The following is a 14,070-nucleotide window of genomic DNA, read 5'->3' as shown; positions in this document are numbered from 1 at the left end:
GAGGGTGGTGTCAAGTCAGGAGCTCATTCTTCACAGTGCTTTTGACAGGTTAGGTCTTCATTAGTAGAAGTCTCCAGTTTAACACTGGAATTGGGGAAACCTGCGCTGTGGAGCCTGGTATTCTACCATCGTCGCTGACCACGGGCTCCATTGTATGTGGTGCGTCAGGCGACACTGGTACAGCTGAGGAAAAAGGCTGTGTGACACGTAGAGAACATTTCACTTGTTCACCTAATTATTTAGAGGCTTCCCTGCTATGACTGCAAACACTTAACTTTAGAGTTGGGCCTGGTGGTGAAGGCGTATGACCCTAGTGGGCAGTGAATGTGAAATCTTAGTCTTCATTTGAAGCACAGTGATCTCCAACTGTCTCATTGGTTTGTGGGTGTGCCATTGAAACAATCATGTTTGACAACTGTTGGAATTCTCACCTTTGTATGTCAACCTGAACAATAAAATTTAGCTCAAATGACAAGAAGCAGAAGGTCTAAATAGGAGCTGCTAGATGCTCCCTTGTGTAATAGGATAAATAAGCCAGACTTATTCTAGCCCCACAGGGAAATCTTAAAGATAAATACCATTACAAGGGACTCGAAACTAGCCAGGATACTGGTACCCTCACAGCTTAGCTCACCCTTTTCTTCTGAGAAAGCAGACCAATCTTGGAGAGTAATAGAATAATTCAAGTGGTGAGCCCAATTGGCTCTGATATCCAAGATGTAGCATCTGTAAGGGGACAAATTAACACAGTGTGCAACTAAAAATACTTTTTAAAAATACTCCTCCCCGCAACAGGATGAAGTTTGCTTGGACCTAGTGTGATCAGCAGGAACTTTCCTATTATGGCCTCGGGACTGTGCCAGCTCTCCTTGCTCTGTCATAAAGTACACAGAAGAGAACTTAATCACAGTGACTTTCCACATGTTATGTCTCTCTCTTAGCTGGATGACATCATGCTGATTACTTCTCAAAACATGACGTAGAAAGCATTAGACGCCTTAGCAAAAGAGGCAAATCCTACAAAAATGAGAAAACCACTACCTCAGGGATGCTTCTTAGATCCAGCTGTCCAGAACATGCTAGGATCTCTCCTCTAACACTGAATTAAAATGCTGAACCTTGAACTAACTTTAACTTGAAAAATGCACAGCTCTTTATGGGCTTTGGGATTTTAATCAGTCCATATCTACTATATTTGAGTGTGATAGCCCAGCCTGTTTAATGATAACTCAAAATGTTGTTGGTGACTGGGGAGATGAGAACAATGGCAGGCATTGTAGCGAGCTCCCATGTGTAATACAGGCTGTTCCTTCATTTGATCCCTAGAAACCAGCAGACCCGGTGATGCTGGGAATATACCGAAGACCACCATCAGTATGTGTAGCTCTGGCATGGAGCAGCAGAGAGCTAAGAGTGGACCCGTGGGGTTTAGTGAAAATGCATGCCTTCTTCAGAAAATATCTACCTACCGATAAACTTGGGATATGCTTGTGAGTGAAACCTTCCCAGAGGCAGTAAACAGCAGCTCTTGTAATGAAACAGGTATTATCTGGCCACCAGGCTGTGAGGTCGGGTGCTCACTGGAGGGATGTGTTAAAATGGAAAAGTGGACACGAGATTTGAGAATATCCAAACGGCACAAGTACGTTAAATGAGCAATGGTCCAGACTTTTGATAGCACGTTGTCTCCTCTGCTTCAGTCTATGATTAGCCTTGTGGATAACTCCTCATGAATAATTCTGTTGAGGAGGAAATCGCGGTTTATGGGTATTCCCAGATAACACACTGCTGCCTCTGAACATAGATACCTCCACCACCTTGAAGGCCGAGCTGTGCTTTTCACAAATAACATCTCATCAGGGGAGCCCTAAAGCTGAATATTTTCTCCAGCCGAAAGCACAGAACAAATTAGAGAGATGCTGTGGAGCTGCTAGAGAGGTTCAAAGTGTAAAAATGGGAGTAGGTTGTCCATTCCTGGTCTGGCACTGGATGGACTCTGAGAGAGTGTGAGAAGGAAATGACTCCAACAGCATGCGGGGAGTTAAGAAGAATGATCTGGGCTCGAGAGGAGACCCTATTCCACTGACTTCACTTATGCAAACTATGTGATAAGTTTCCATGTTCAATTTTGGACAATGTCAGCTCTATGGCTACAGGAAATGAGTGGCATTTTGGAACATCTGTTCTGTCTTTTATGGATCTCCGATAATGACTTGGCTTGGGTGTTGTGATCTCAAGTTTGTCCCTTTCCTTCTGGGAGCACTGAGGAGCAGCGCCAGAAGACAGTCTCTTCCTCATCCGTTATAGTCACCACCACTGTCGAGGAGTCGAGAGCAGCAGCCAAATGGTCCCCTGAGTCATTAGATCAACATAATAACAGTGGGACGATTCTATGTCACTTCCTGTTACAAGTTTAGTACCAAGTTCAAGTTTAGCAGCTCTGTAAAAGCAGCCACCAAATCTCATTGCGGAATCTCTTTTTTTCTGGGACCTCCCCTGCTCCCTTGGTACCAACTTTTGTATGAGTGAGGATCCAGTAAGGAGGGGAAAAGTGCCAGTCCCTCCCCCTCACAGAGAATTTAATATAAGCTACTATTAACTAGCCATAGGTGGTATTATCTTAGTAATTAAAAAATGAGACAAAAGAATAGCTTATCACAGAAGTAGCAGTTATAGAAAGGAAGAGTCAGAGAAAACTAAAATAAATAAATTATGAAAAAGGGTGCTGAGAGCTGACTCGTTGTATGTCTCCTTGATGTTTTCTAATATCCTGAACTTCGAGGATGGCCTTAAAGGACTCAGAAGTCTAAGGATGAGTGCTAGGTGGCTTAAACAAAACGGTCACAGAAACAGTGATGTGGTTTACATAGCACCACTACTGGCCTCCCCAAGCTGAGTGTGGAGAGCGGGGGGGAGCAGCTTTATAAGACTATAACCTATGTACCAGCATCTGGTAACTTCTTTGGAAGTCCATGATCTATAAGTAACTATTTTTTAATCATAAGAATTTTTGTTTTATTCAGTCTACTACTATTGCTATTGCTGCTGCTACTACTGTTACTATTATTATTGTGTGTATGGCATGTGTGGGCATGCATGATATGATGAATACACACGTGTAAGTTAGTCAACTTTGTGGACTTGGTCCTCTCCTTTCACCTTTACATGGGTTCCAGAGATTGAACTCAGGATGGTGAGCAGAAAGTGTTTCCCCAACTGAGCCACCTTGCAGGCCCAGGCTTAGGAACTTTAGCAAACTGTCCGTTTAATTCTTTAGTCCCCTTTTCGTGGGTTTTGGAGTCATATAGAGGTGGACTCATATTTCAGCTTCTTTCTTATGAGCTATGCATCAGAAAGCAAGACACTTTGCCTCTCTTAAAATTACTTATCCATGTATAAGCAGGGTACACATATCTATTTCATAGGATTGATATGAGGGTTACACAAAATAAATCTGGCATAAGCATCAATGCTAAGTGTCAGCATTTGGACAGTACACAGTGCTAAACAGAGTTGGGTGGGTTTCCAGCTTTCCCTTTTCTAAGTATTCTCAGGACTCTCTCTGTTCTACCTTTTGTCCCTTCTTTGCTCTCACTGTGTCTTGGTCTGTTTTTCTTCTCTCTTTTGTTCTTTTTTTCATCTTGTAATTCTTTCCCCTTCATTTAATATTAATTTCTTTCCTATCCCTTCGTTTTTCATCAACCTTCCCACGTCAGTAATCCCCCCATTAAAGCAACACTATCAGTTCTGCTTTGGAATTTGAAATGTGTGGCCTTTTGCCGTTATTTGACTGTTTATGACCAGTAGATGTTGTATGTGGGAAGCTGACATTTTTGAGAGTTGATTGCAGCCTACTGTACCATGTCACAGGAATGTTCTAACTGCAGGCATTGGTACAGACTCATCGATGTCAGGACCAGGGCTCTGCCAGTTTCACAGGACTTGGTTCGAAGCATCGGGTGTGTGTTTCAAATAAGAACGGTTAGCTGAGGTGACAAGGAAGGGAGTTTACTATCTCCCATGCTCCGTTTATCTGAGAAGGAATGCTGTTTCAGAAGCCTAACCACCTGCTCTGTAGGTTTCACCAGATCGTCCTGTGATGCTCTATTTCTGTAACGTATTTTCTTTAAATCCTAAGCTTGTCTTCCAGTGTTAGACCCAGACATCTGCGCAGCAAGGATGTAGGATGGTCAGGTTGACTATTGACTCTTTCTGTGTCTTTGACAGAAGGATGACCTGTTGTTGAACTATTTAGCATGTAGCCTTTTCAGACTGGTTTATTTCACTTGTTTTATAGCAAGCCAAAGAGTATTTCACTGGATAAATGTCCCAGGGTTTGTTTATCCTATTACCTACCGAAAGATATCTTGGTCACTTATAATCAACATGAGTGCAGGTTTTCAAAGTAGATATAAGTTTTCATCTCATTTGGGTATCTATACAGGAGCACAATTTGTAGGTTCTATAGTAACAGTGTGTTCAGTTTTGTAATAAGGTCCCAGAGTACCGAAGGGCTGTATTCTGCATCCTGCATCCCCATCAACAACAAGTGAGCTTTGCCATTGCTGCACATCCCCATCGGCATTTGGTTGTGTTGTTGCTTTGGATTTCATTATTCTAATAGGTGTATAGGTTCCTCTTTCTCATCCTTTTCTTTTCACTGGGAAAGACCTCCATAGCTCCCTATAAGGACTCTCTCCTTTGTAAAGCCTCTCTTGCTGCTGACGCCATCACACAGACCTTATTGGTCCCATGGTGAAGCAATCGCTTACATTTTCAGATCCTGCTATATGTTCATTAGAATGATATTTCAGATCATTCTATGTGTTCTTTTCAGTTAACACACCCAAGGTATTATTTCCTGTGCACCACTGGTCATTTCTGTAATCTCTTGAGACATTGCTTCCTTTTGGTCCCTTTGCTCTGTCAGCCCCTTTGTGACTTCTGTCTTTTTCTAAACTGATGCACACAGGAAACCCAGCCACTTCAGTGCTTTTCACAGAAAGTCTCAAAGATGACGTGAATTTGTGTCTTGATGAGGAGGGATCACGTGACAAGATCCATGAGTTCCCAATGACGTAATTCTGCCCCCTCTTTCTTTTTTCTCTTTTTTGTTTCTAGACAAAAATTTTCTCTCAATTTTGTGTGGTGTTATTTCCTATTATTCAAGTAGGATTTTGGTACTTCCTGGCCTGTGGAGAAATACTTTATTGTAAGCAAGTCTTTCAAGACATATTGACCACAAACACTACCCACCAAGAGTGCGTCTGTAAACTGGGTGAAGATTATAATTTATCTCATCACATTGTAGCTATTTAACCATATGTCTTTTCTTTCTGGATAGCCAGGTTGTCACAGATTAGAGCTGATTTTTCATGTCTTCCAATTTCCTGCCTTAAAGTGGCCATTAATGCATTTTAATGGCGAGAATAATACATGAAGCATGAATGACTTTAGTTTCTCAGAAGAAACAAAAGAATTCATCTAAGTACATTTTCTAAAATTATAAGCAAGTGAAATACTAGATGAACAAGTAGAAACAAAAACCATGGTTTCTTTGCCCAGGAAACAATTTTTATTAAGAAACATCACAAGACACAGTACTATAGATATAATGAAAAGAGCCAATAGGCAAGCTAATTATGATCCAAAAAATAAGGAAGGGAATCAATGGCCAAATGAGGAATGGTCCAGTCTATTCTTTCCTTCCTTCCTTCCTTCCTTCCTTCCTTCCTTCCTTCCTTCCTTCCTTCCTTCCTTTTTTTTTCCTTCCTGAAACAGGATTTCTCTGTGTAGCTTTGAAGTCTGTCCTGTAACTCACTTTGTAGACCAGGCTGGCTTCGAACTCACAGAGATCTGCCTGCCCCTGCTTCCCAAGTGCTGGGATTAAAGGTGTGCACCACCACAGCCAGGCTGGTCTAGCCTATTACTTAGAGGCTGGGGGTGCAGTAAAGAACTTCCGTTTTCTCTGATGATACTTGAAGAATGTCTCTCTGCTGTAGTCTGGTGTCTTTGATGCTGAAAAGCTTTAAGTAAACAGAAATGAAAAATTGGTCATCAAGCAGGGTGGACACAGTTCTGGTCTGTTCTTAAGAAAAGATTTCTTGAGAGTTTGATAGTTTTCAAATCCATAAGAATTTTAGACCCAGTGTATCTAGAACAATTTAGTGATCAGCTTGCAGGTTTTTAGCATTCTGGATCCACTATAAAGGGTCAGGATATTGATTGTAGAACAGATCTAGACAGGACTAAGATGTACTGGTATTCTATAGCCCCATAATAGACAATGAAGTAAAGGTTGAAGATCTTGTTACTGGTCCAGGGTTGGTCAAGGAGATGTACAATTCAGGAGCATTGAAAATCTGCAACCTGGCTCTTAACAGGTGGGCTAGCAGCAGTAGCAGCAGCAGGCTGGGCGGCAGCAGGACTGTCCACAGTAGGATGGGCGGCAGCAGGAGGCCTGGGCATGGTGCAGCTGGCAGCAGGATGGAGGTATGCTGCTCACCACGCAGCAGGGGGGCAGGCTGGTGCCTTCCACGCGGCAGTCTGGGCGGCACCATCTCACACGGTAGCTCACGCCTCCATAGCCACCCTCCTGGCCATAGCCAATGCCACCCCCGATGCCATAGCCAATGCCACCCCCGATGCCATAGCCATAGCCACCTTCACAGCAGCTTGGTTGGAAGCAGCTGGAGCCACAGGTACCACCAGTGGAGCATGTGGGAAAGCCGCAGAAGCTAGTAGTACAGCAGGCCATGGTGTTAGGAGTTGGTTGAGTGTTGAGTAGCTGGGATGAGTTTCTGAGTTTGGGAGCTGACCTGAACACGGGCCCTTTATATAGTCAAGCGAGCTAGTGCTTACAAAATTCTTAACATATTTTTCTTGTTTTTGTTTAAATTTGTTCCTCAGTGGTACTCTGATTGGCTTCCATTGAAATTCTTGAGACATATGATGGGAATGACTTTGTTTTATAAGGTTGCTGTGACTCGTTCTATCGGCCATATACTCTTTAGGGGAGTGTTTGTGGTTTCCATGTTCAAAGAGCCTTCTCACTTTAGGTTAAGGCAACGCCCTTATTCTGAATAGTTGCCATTCCTCTTGGGCATCTATGCACAACTCCGAAGCAGAGGACAATTTGTTCTTTCCAAGAATCATTTTTTCCCCTTCTGAATACATAGACCAAGTTACATTTAATTTAGAACATTGGGGTATTCGATCACATGTAATAGAAGCATCTCCTCCACTGACTCTATTCAGCACCATCTCAAATGAGCTTTGTAATGCTTGCCATTTCAGCTGACTGGTAATGTGTGAACATTTTATTTCAGGCCAGAATTTTTTCGTTGTGAGCCAAGCAACATGGTTTTACAGAAAGTATCTAGCCTGATTTTGATAGAGTCTTATTAAATATTTATTGAATCTGATTCAGTGGGGAGTAACTGAGAGGGAGGAGCATCAGGCATGATTCATGGACGCCTGAGCCACTCAAGAATGAGTAAATAGCACTTTCAAGTTGTAGCGCCGCCCACAGAGGAGACTCATTTGCTGTGGGGATACTGGGGAATGTCGAGTTATTTTTGTCTTAATTTGGCGGTTGAACAAAAGCTTGGGGAAAATATCTAGGAGTCATGACACCTTGAAAAAAATGCACAGCCACTCAATTTTCTGGAATGTACCATCCTGTTTGTGATCTATCCTTGCTGCCAATTTAATGAGAGAGGTAAGTTCTGGGTACTTGTATATAACCTCGAAAGATATTTCTCATCTCTTCTTAGATTTTTGTATTTTATGTGTTGTAGTCAACATCTTACCCAAGAGTTAAAATTAGATGATAAAATCTGTCTCCTTTTCTTGAGCTAATTTCCCCCCCAAAAGGCATATTTTGATGGGCTTGTAAATTTTCAGTTGTGATATTTATGTTTGAGATTTCTAACACATCTGTATGACATGAGGCTGGAACTCAGCAGTTATATCCCAAAGCTGTCTGCTCTGCTCTCACCTGGCACAGAGGCACCCCTCATACCCTTGGCAAGTGCAGGTGAATACTGCAGCTGAGGCTTACACAGCTGGAAACCAAGGGGAAAGAGAAGGCCAAGTAGTAGGAACTAAATCCGCGTTGTCCCAGAAATAGTATTGGTAGATATTTTTTTAATCTATTTAGTAGATAATCTGGTTTCTTTGTTTTGTACATGGATGAAGAAAAACATCTACTTGACTGAAAGGTACAAGGTCAGAGCTGATAGAAAAAGTTCATCCAGGGTAACTCTATTTGTCTGGATCTATTTTAATAAAATATCCACATATTGAAATAGCCATGATGATTATTTAGCGCACAGAACATTTTTATTAGCAGATGACTCAAACATAAGGTAATTTTCACAGAACGATTTTGTTTCAGATTTAGATGTCTACGGCTGACGATTACTATGGTCTGTAGGTGGGCAGCTTAAAATTAGAAGATGGACAGAAATCTGTCCACATGTGCACAAAACACTTTATTTGAGAGCAACAGAGATTATTTAAGTAGAAAGCATGGCTGAAGATATATGGGGACCAAGAATTAGGGAAGGAAGTCCATATGTCACTGGAATGAAGTCGCACCCCATCCTGGTGCACTGCCTAAGCAAAGCAGAGTCCTTTGAACACACCAACTGAGGCGTGCTTGCAGTATGCTAATTCCAGCACATCTGTGGGGTCCTGATGAATCGTTCCACTACTGATGAGCAGGTTAGCAACATGAAGATACTTAGCATCCACTACACAGAGCATTTTCTTAGAGATCCATGCAATTCTGCAGGGCTTTCCATTTCATTCTGAGATACCCAGCACCCTGGCTCTTAGCAGCTTGGCTCAGAGCAGCTTGGGGGGCAGCAGTAGCAGCAGCAGGCTGGGCGGCAACAGGACTGTCCACAGTAGGATGGGCGGCAGCAGGAGGCCTGGGCATGGTGCAGCTGGCAGCAGGTTGGGGGTGTGCTGCTCACCACGCAGCAGGGGGGCAGGCAGGTGCCCTCCACGCGGCAGTCTGGGCGGCACCATCTGATGCGGCAGCTCACTCCTCCACTGCCACCCTCCTGGCCACTGCCGGTTCCACAGCAGCTTGATTGGCAGCAGCTGGGCTGGCAGCAGCTGGATTGGGAGCAGCAGGGCTGGCAGCAGCTGGACTGGGAGCAGCAGGGCTGGCAGCAGCTGGATTGGGAGCAGCTGGGTTGACAGCAGTTGGACTGGGAGCAGCTGGGCTGGCAGCAGCTGGACTGGGAGCAGCTGGGTTGACAGCAGCTGGTCTGACAGCAGCTGGGCTGGCAGCAGCTGGAGCCACAGGTGCCACCGGTGGAGCATGTGGGAAAGCCGCAGAAGCTAGTAGCGCAGCAGGCCATGGTGTCAAGGTCAGGAGTCAAGTTGGTTGTTCTGTGAAGAGAAGTTTCTGAGTTTGGACTGTACCTTCCTCACCTGGCCTTTTATATATTCCTTAGAGCTGCATATTCATCTCACATTTAGCATCTTTCCTTGATGTTAGTTGCAAAGTCAGTCTTTGATTGGTCAAAATCTGAGTAATTGAGAAAATTATAAACAGTGTTTACATCGTCTGCTGTAGTCAATGATCAATTAAGTGGCACTGAGCTTCCTCTTTTCCCTCTGGTCTAAGGGAGGGTGTATTGACAAACACAATAGCCCTCTATAAAAGTCACATGACAGACTGTGGGCCAAACAGGGCCTAGGCTTGCTTTGTCTCAGCTGTCCTTTGATAACCTTAGGCACAGTTCATCCAAAGGGAACATTTGTTTCCTAAGCAGCCACTCAATAACAATCATGATTTCATAAACAGTTTCCTTAGACTCTGTAAGACTAATATTGGTGTCATCAAGACACGAGCCATTTAATTGATTAGCATCTAAACAAAGTCTACCTCTCTGGGATCAGTCTATACAGCACAGAAGATCCTTAAGGCTCCATGCTTCTTCCTTTTGATCACCAATGCACACATTACAAACTGAAGCCTTTGATGACTTTGCCTTTATGTTGTTTCTGTCTTTGTCATAGTATCTATCTATCTATCTATCTATCTATCTATCTATCTATCTATCTATCTATCTATCACCTACCGTGCATACTATGTATAGTATTAATCGCATGATATCGATGGATACTAGTTAACAAGATAATCACCAATGTACACACCACAAACTGAAGCCTGTAATGATTTTGCTTTTGCATTATTTTGTCTTTGTTACTTTAAATGTATTTATTTAATGTAGTATATGTGTTATCAATACATACCATTTAACAAGTCAAACAATAATGGAGTCATATAAAGAAAAATTGATGTCCCTTTTGCTCAGTGTGCACAGACATGCGCACACACACATATGTACATATCCTTTCCTAAACTAGTACACCAGAGATGACCAATATCAGCAGTTTGGTATTTATTCTTGGACACCACCATTCATACTTCTAGAAGTAATGACAAGTGTGTGTGTGTGTATCTTCAATTTCAATAAAATGTGATTTTATATATGTTTAAATTCAAATTTTAATTGTGACAAATATTTATTGCATGAAATTTATGCCAACATTTAAAGTATTTACACCAGTCATCTTAACCTTTGGGTCTTATTATCCCTACTGAAAAGCTTTTGACTACGCATAAGGATTTGTTTCTGGGTATTCCACTCTGGTTGTCCATTTTTGTGTTAATGTCACACTATTTTGATCACTTTAGCTTTTAAATACATTTTGAAATTAGGAAGCTTACAAAACTAGTCTTTTTCTTTTAAACAAAAATATTTTATTTTTCATTCTGTGTATATGTGTTGGTATGTACCTTACATGGGGGTGCAGATGCCTGTGGAGGACAGAGGAGACGGATCCCCTTGGAGTTGGAGTTTCAGGCAGTTGTGAGCTGCTCAGTGTGTGTGCTGGGGGAAGCTTCTACAAAAGCAGCATTGAGATTTGGATAGGGATTGCACTAAATCTGTAGCTCTGTCAGTGCTATCATTATTTTCACAGTATAAGTTTTACAGTTCATGAACATGGGATATCTTTCCACTTATTTACATCTTTTAAAATTTGTCTCAGCAATCTTTTGCTATTTTTGCTGTCCAAATATTTTCCCTCAGTTAAATTGATCCCTTTAGAGTTTGTTTTTCTCCTGAGGCCACTGTAACTGTAATGCTTTCTGTAACTTCTTTTTCCTATGACTTACTTTTAGTATATAGAAATCCAAGTCTCTCTCTCTCTCTCTCTCTCTCTCTCTCTCTCTCTCTCTCTCTGTGTGTGTGTGTGTGTGTTGTTTGTGTGTTTGTATTGGTAGCTTTGCTAAATTCATTGGTTGGCCTTAACACTTCTTTTCTGTGTGGCTGTTTAGGTGTGTGTACAAGATTCTGCTGTCTTTGGGCAGAGATAATTTTACTTTTCCAATTTGGTTGACATTTATTTCTTTTCTTTACTCTACCTAGTACTTCTGGTAGTATGATGAGCAGCATACCAAAAGTTAACATTCTTGTCTTATTCCCAAGCTAATGGGAAAATCCATCAGGCTTTGGCTACTGAGTATGAGGTTAACTGTATTCTTTTAATTGACGACTTTTACTATATTGAGGTAGTTTCATTCTTTTCCTAGCTTATTGAGTTCTTTAAGTTAAAAGTTCCATTTGTGTATGTATCAGTGTATGCACTGGTGTGTGTGTGTGTGTGTGTGTGTGTGTGTGTGTGTGTGTGTGTGTATGTGGAGGGTCAAAGATTTCTTGCAGGGATCAGTTCTCTTCCATCATATGAGTTTCTGGGATCAAACTCAGGTTGTCTGCCTTGGAAGTAGCTTTTGCCCACTGAGCCATCTCCTTAGCCCTACTGAGAGCTTTTAAAATGTTTAAAGGGTTTTGAAGTTCATCAAAACTTTTTTTTGGGGGTGGGGTAGGGACCGTTGAGATAACCATGTATGTGTCCCCCTTTTTATCTGTTAAATAATGATTGCACTGATGTTTTTATATGCTGGACAATTCCTGCATTGTGAGATAAATTCTCACTTAATAATGCTTTTTGACCATTTTATTGTCCCATTGAATTGTTTGATAATATTTGACTTATTACTCTTGTATGAATATAGATCGGGAATATTATTCTGCGGTTTTCTTATTTGACTTTGCCATCAGACTGATGGGGGCTTCATAGACTGAGTTTGGAAGCATTTTCCCTCCTCTTCTATTTTTAACCCTAATTGCCAGGACAATAAACATTTTTTGGAGATATTTCTTGCGAATTTCCAGTAATTTTTCTATGTATTTGGTAGAATTTATCTGTGAACATATCTGGTCCTTGGGCTTCTTTGTTGAGAAGTTTTTGATTACAGATTTGGTGTCCTTTTTAGTTATAGTTGCGGTCAATTTTTCAAGTTTCTTATGACTGCGTGTTGATAAGTTGTATGTTTGTAGAATTTTTCTACAGATATGCTTGTATCTGGATATCATTTATCTACATTATTCAATTTCTTTATATGTGAGAAGGCCAGAGGTTGATACTAGATGTCGTCTCAATTGCTCTCCATTTCCTTGTTCTGAGACAGGGTGAGTAAGCTTGGAGCTTGCTGGTATTCATGGCCACGCTCAATTTTTTTTTCTTACATGGGTGCTGAGGGGCAAACTCAGGTTCTCATCCTTAAGTGACAAACATTTGACCAACTGATCCCAGGTTTTTAGTAGATCCTATATATAAAGCTCATTTTAAGAAGGAAATAATACTTCAGAGTGTGACAATAGCAGAGCTTATTTACTTATTTTTATAATTTGTCTTAATTTTTTGTTGTTTTTGTTTCTGTTTTTTCAAGACAGGGTTTCTCTGTGTAACAGCTCTGGCTGTCATGGAACTCACTCTGTAGACCAGGCTGGCCTCAAACACATAGAGGTTTGCCTACCTCTGCCTCCTGAGTCCTGGGATTGAAGGCATGCGCCACCACCACCAGACTAATTTTAATTTTTAAAACAAAAACATATTATACAATTTCCCCCTTCCATTTGTACTCCCTAGTCCTTCCCGTGTCACCCATCACTCTTTACTCCATCTCAAATTAGTGTCTTCTTTTTCTTTAATGATTATTGTTATGTGTAGATGGACATAAACCTATAGATACAGTCTTCTGAATCTGCTCAGTGCTGCATGTACGCACATGGTTTCAGAGCTGACCATTTGGTGTTGGATAACCAACTAAGAGCCTCATCCTTGAAGAAGTCTAATTCTCCTGCTCTCAGCATTCCTGGTTGTCTGTAGTTCTTTGTCCAGGGGTGGGGGAGGGTCCATGATTGTTCCTCTTTCCATGTTAGCTTGTCTATTGGTCTTGTCCCTGTTCTGGTCTGGTGTAGACAGCCATGCTATCGAGGTACCATGACCGATGCTCCCTTATCATTTCTAGGAGACAATCTCACAGCAGATTTCCTGGTCCCCTCTCCACATCCTCACCCACAGTTCCAGAACCTTAGATGCAGAAGTTCTGCTGTAGATGTAGCTATTGGGATAGGACACAACATGACCAGAGGTTCTTTGCATTTTGATTGGTTATAGTTTTCCGTAACGGTCTCCTTTTGTTGCAAAGAGAGGGACGTGAGCTACATTTATCTGTGGGTATAAGGGCAGATATTTATCATGCAGTTAGGAATTATGCGAGTTTAATAAAGTGACTGTAATTTCTTCTCTAAGATTTGTGACCTCAATAGGGATAAAACAAACAAACAAACAATAAAAGAATGACTGACAGTATGTGTTGGCCTGGGGTTGCAGTTCAGCTGGTAGGGGGCTTGCTGAGCATGGATGAAGCCTTGGGTCCAGTCCCCAGGGCTAAAGAACCAGATGTGGTGCACATACCTTTAATCTTAGCACTTGAGAGTGGAGGCAGGAGAATCAGAAGTTCAAGGTTACATAGTAAGATTGAGGCTAGCCAGGGTGTGTGAGACCCTGTTTTCAAACAAACAAACCCAAATGCAAAACAGTATGTGATAATGATGGAAGGTTGAATTTGCACCTTTGCACAAGTGTTTGTGTTTCATTTTCTTCTGTAAGCATTGAGCAGTTTATGTGATGAAC

The 14,070-nt window shown here is 41.7% G+C and overlaps 1 protein-coding gene and 1 pseudogene across 1 annotated transcript; both read right to left on the bottom strand.

Moving 5' to 3' along the window:
* Positions 1 to 5,558: 5,558 nt before the first annotated feature.
* LOC125410855 (keratin, high-sulfur matrix protein, B2C pseudogene) lies at positions 5,559 to 6,781 on the bottom strand (annotated as a pseudogene).
* Positions 6,782 to 8,327: 1,546 nt separating this feature from the next.
* LOC125410854 (keratin-associated protein 9-3-like) lies at positions 8,328 to 9,391 on the bottom strand. Its single transcript, XM_048450602.3, has one exon. It carries the CDS (start codon positions 9,372 to 9,374, stop codon positions 8,838 to 8,840), a length of 537 nt encoding a protein of 178 aa, XP_048306559.3. The 5' UTR covers positions 9,375 to 9,391; the 3' UTR covers positions 8,328 to 8,837.
* Between the last annotated feature and the right edge of the window lie 4,679 nt (positions 9,392 to 14,070).

The sequence above is a fragment of the Myodes glareolus genome, chromosome 9 (assembly GCF_982192425.1).
Source record: "Myodes glareolus chromosome 9, mMyoGla1.1, whole genome shotgun sequence".
NCBI lineage: Eukaryota > Metazoa > Chordata > Mammalia > Rodentia > Cricetidae > Myodes > Myodes glareolus.
This window is presented reverse-complemented; position numbering and strand designations above follow the sequence as displayed.